This window comes from Onthophagus taurus, chromosome 3 (assembly GCF_036711975.1).
Source record: "Onthophagus taurus isolate NC chromosome 3, IU_Otau_3.0, whole genome shotgun sequence".
Taxonomy (NCBI): domain Eukaryota; kingdom Metazoa; phylum Arthropoda; class Insecta; order Coleoptera; family Scarabaeidae; genus Onthophagus; species Onthophagus taurus.
The window spans coordinates 21,204,188-21,207,806 of record NC_091968.1 but is presented as its reverse complement, the minus strand read 5'-3'; the positions used below and the strand labels follow the sequence as shown (position 1 = coordinate 21,207,806).

Below are 3,619 nucleotides of genomic sequence, written 5' to 3'. Positions count from 1 at the left end.
AAAGGTAAAAACTGGATGAAATCGTGATTTTACATCATATTGTTGATGCAGTACGGGATTGAGAACGTTTTGGCAAAAAAGTTTTAGTATAAAAGTTGTAGCAAATTTAATTGTTAACAATATTGTTCTTTTACACTTTTGCTTCCAGATGCATCAGTATTGAGAAAAATTGGAAAAGGTGAAAACTAGATGAAAATGTGCTTTTACACCTTATTGTTGATACAGCATTGAATTGAGACCATTTTAGCAAAATGATTTTAGTATAAAAGTTGTAGCAAATTTAATTATTAACAATATTGCTCTTTTACACTTTTGCTCTCAGATGCATTAACCCGACGGTAGTCGCGCGTTAGTTATACGAAAATGTGGTCGCGCTGGGTCTAGTAGACCCAATACTCGTATTTACAGAATTTTAAAAGTAGGATATCTTTTTATGGTTTGAATATTGTTGAATAATGCAGCTATAAATAATTATACACATAAATAAAAAATTTATTGATTACAAATAATTTTTATATAAAAAACTTGATAATAAATTAATCTGTATCATAATCAGAGTTTTTATTGTCAGCGACAGTATTTTTGTTGGTACAGGTGTTGCAACGAATGCATGTGTGTTTGAGGCATAAATACTTGAAACATTCGCTACAAAAGTAGCTTGTTTTACTATCGGAACCAACACACTCCTCACAGCGTTTCCGTTTTCCGCTTACGGGGCATTGACGTCGATCTTGTTGAATTCCAGTAGCATCTTGTCGGTATTGCCGAACAGCACGGGACAAATTTTTCAATGTCGCCCTGTATTTTTGATGTTCACTGGTAAGGTCGCGTGCTAGATGTAGCAAATATTTTCGTCTGATCAAATCTACAGCAGGATTATTTGCACAGAATATTATGTGGGAGTTTATACCTGCTGTATTCAAAAGTGAGTACAACACAATCATTGGCCATCGCTTTGTGTTTCGAGCGCAGTTGTAATTGGCAGACAGTTCGTCAACTTTGCCAACACCGGATTTTGTTTTATTATAAAACGAAATAATTGCCGGCTTATTTTTTGTCCCTGTATCGCTATCTATGTCATCGTCATAATGCATGCTAGAAATGAGGTTGACATTTTTTCGTTTACGTGGAATGTAAGACACGATTGTCTTATTTTTTTGAAAAGCAAACATGCTAGAGAATGCTGGGCGTTCTTTTGTGTTCACAAAATCAAGAGGTAGTTCTTTTTTGTTTTTCCTTATGGTACCCACAAGTGTTAGATTGTGATTTTGCCACAAGTCCTCAACTAACGGATAACTGGTGAACCAATTATCGGTTGTAACATTCCTGCCTGTTTTAGAAATTGGTTCAATCAAACGTAATACTACATTTTTTGGGTCATTAGGCACTTGGTAAGGCCCCGGAGGTTGTTGACCAACATATACTTCTTGGTTGAAAGTATAGTACGTTTTTGCATCTGCTAAAGCGAAAATTTTTATACCATATTTACTTGGCTTCGATGGTATATACAGTCTAAAGCCACAACGTCCTCTAAATGCTTCCAGCTTTTCATCAACTGTGGTAAATTCGGATATTGTATAGTGTTGTTGACAATTTTTTACAAATGAATCAAAAATTTCTCGAATAGGAGCCAATTTATCGTACTGTTTACGTTCTTCCCTTGTATTTTTGTCATCGGTTCGAATTACTCGTAAAAGAAACCGAAAACGTTGCAGTGACATTGTCATCCAAAACATGTCGATTCCTGTTCCATCTCGATTCCATAAGTCTTCTGTATTCATTCTACTGCTTTTATGAATACCTGCTAAGTATATCAATCCTATCAGAGCTTTCATTTCAACTAAGTTAGTGTACTTGGCATCTCTAGATCTTCCGTAATTATTGGATATGGACTCTATAGATTTATTAGTATTTTCTACAATACTGGTTAGCATAGAATCATCAAAAAACAGTTGCCAACATTGAAATGGTGTTAGTGCAGATTTTGCAACTCCTTTTACTCCAGGTAGTTCACGTAAAATATTTGATTTTGATTTACGTACCCTTTGGGCGTAAGGTTGCTTATTCCATTTCGTAACGCCATCTTTCCCCATAAAAAACGGTTGTAGGCTTGATTCTCCATCTACATGTTCGTCGTTACTATCGCCCTCTTCTTCGCTATTGGAGTCGCCCCTTTCTTCAACAACATCTTCTTCGTTGTCTTCTTCGTCATCGTCGGGTAGTTCAGTCTTTTCATCTTTAATGTCTTCTGCCCAGAGACGCAACAGCCGTTCTTGCTTCTTCTCGTATGTATTCATACCTATAAAATGGGCCCTGTGCTTTTCGTTATGTATTGTAACATATTGGTACTTACCTGGTTGTTTATTTAGCGCGTTCAGAACGTTAGAATGCCATGCACACAAATTTAGTAAAATAATGCATTGATAACACTGAAACTGGTAAACTAAAACTTGTTAGGTTAGGTTAGGCGCAAAATATTACTGCGCGCGCACGGATGAACAACTTTCAATAGTTTCATAAGGACGATCAAATTTGGTCGCGCCGGGTCTGACGTTAAATATTTATCGTAGGTCGAAATTACTTGTGAATTATTCAGCAACTACTAGTTTATCATTAAGCTTGGAATAATAAAAGAAGATAACCGAGGATACAAAACAGTTGAATCATTTATAGGCTTGTAACAGCTTTATAAAGCTTCACTGGGTCTAGTAGACCCGGCGCGACTACTGACGGGTTAATATTGAGCAAAATTGGAAAAGGTGAAAACTAGATGAAATCGTGATTTTACATCTTATTGTTGATGCAGTACGGGATTGAGAACGTTTTGGCAAAAAAGTTTTAGTATAAAAGTTGTAGCAAATTTAATTGTTAACAATATTGCTCTTTTACACTTTTGCTGCCAGATGCATCAGTATTGAGAAAAATTGGAATAGGTGAAAACTAGATGAAAACGTGCTTTTACATCTTATTGTTGATACAGCATTGAATTGAGAACATTTTAGCAAAATGATTTTAGTAGAAAAGTTGTAGCAAATTTAATTGTTATCAATATTGCTCTTTTACACTTTTGCTCTCAGATGCATTAATATTGAGCAAAATTGGAAAAGGTGAAAACTGGATGAAATCGTGATTTTATATCTTATTGTTGATGCAATACGGGATTGAGAACGTTTTGGCAAAAAAGTTTTAGTATAAAAGTTGTAGCAAATTTAATTGTTAACAATATTGCTCTTTTACACTTGTGCTGTCAGATGCATAAATATCGACAAAATTTGGAAAAGGTGAAAACTAGAAGAGATCTTGATTTTACATCATATTGTTGATTCAGCACGGGATTGAGAACGTTTTCGCAAAAAAGTTTTAGTATAAAAGTTGTAGCAAATTTAATTATTAACAATATTGCTCTTTTATACTTTTGCTCTCAGATGGATTAATATTGAGAAAAATTGGAAAAGGTGAAAACTAGACAAAATCGTGCTTTTACATCTTATTGTTGATACAGCAAGGAATTGAGAACATTTTAGCAAAATGATTTTAGTATAAAAGTTGTAGCAAATTTAATTGTTAACAATATTGCTCTTTTACACTTTTGCTCTCAGATGGATTAATATTGAGAAAA

At 34.4% G+C, this 3,619-nt stretch overlaps 1 protein-coding gene across 1 annotated transcript; it reads right to left on the bottom strand.

Moving 5' to 3' along the window:
• Window positions 1–431: 431 nt before the first annotated feature.
• LOC139429519 (piggyBac transposable element-derived protein 4-like) lies at window positions 432–2,297 on the bottom strand. Its single transcript, XM_071195290.1, has 2 exons — window positions 1,251–2,297; window positions 432–461 (listed from the first exon to the last, which is right to left on the bottom strand). Exons 1-2 carry the CDS (start codon window positions 2,295–2,297, stop codon window positions 432–434), a joined length of 1,077 nt encoding a protein of 358 aa, XP_071051391.1.
• Between the last annotated feature and the right edge of the window lie 1,322 nt (window positions 2,298–3,619).

Coding starts and splice junctions, on each gene's coding strand:
- LOC139429519 (XM_071195290.1), bottom strand. CDS start 2,297: ATGAATACATACGAGAAGAAGCAAGAACGGCTGTTGCGTCTCTGGGCA. Junction 462..1,250: donor AAAATCACAATCTAACACTT/GTGGGTACCATA, acceptor AATTATTTATAG/CTGCATTATTCAACAATATT.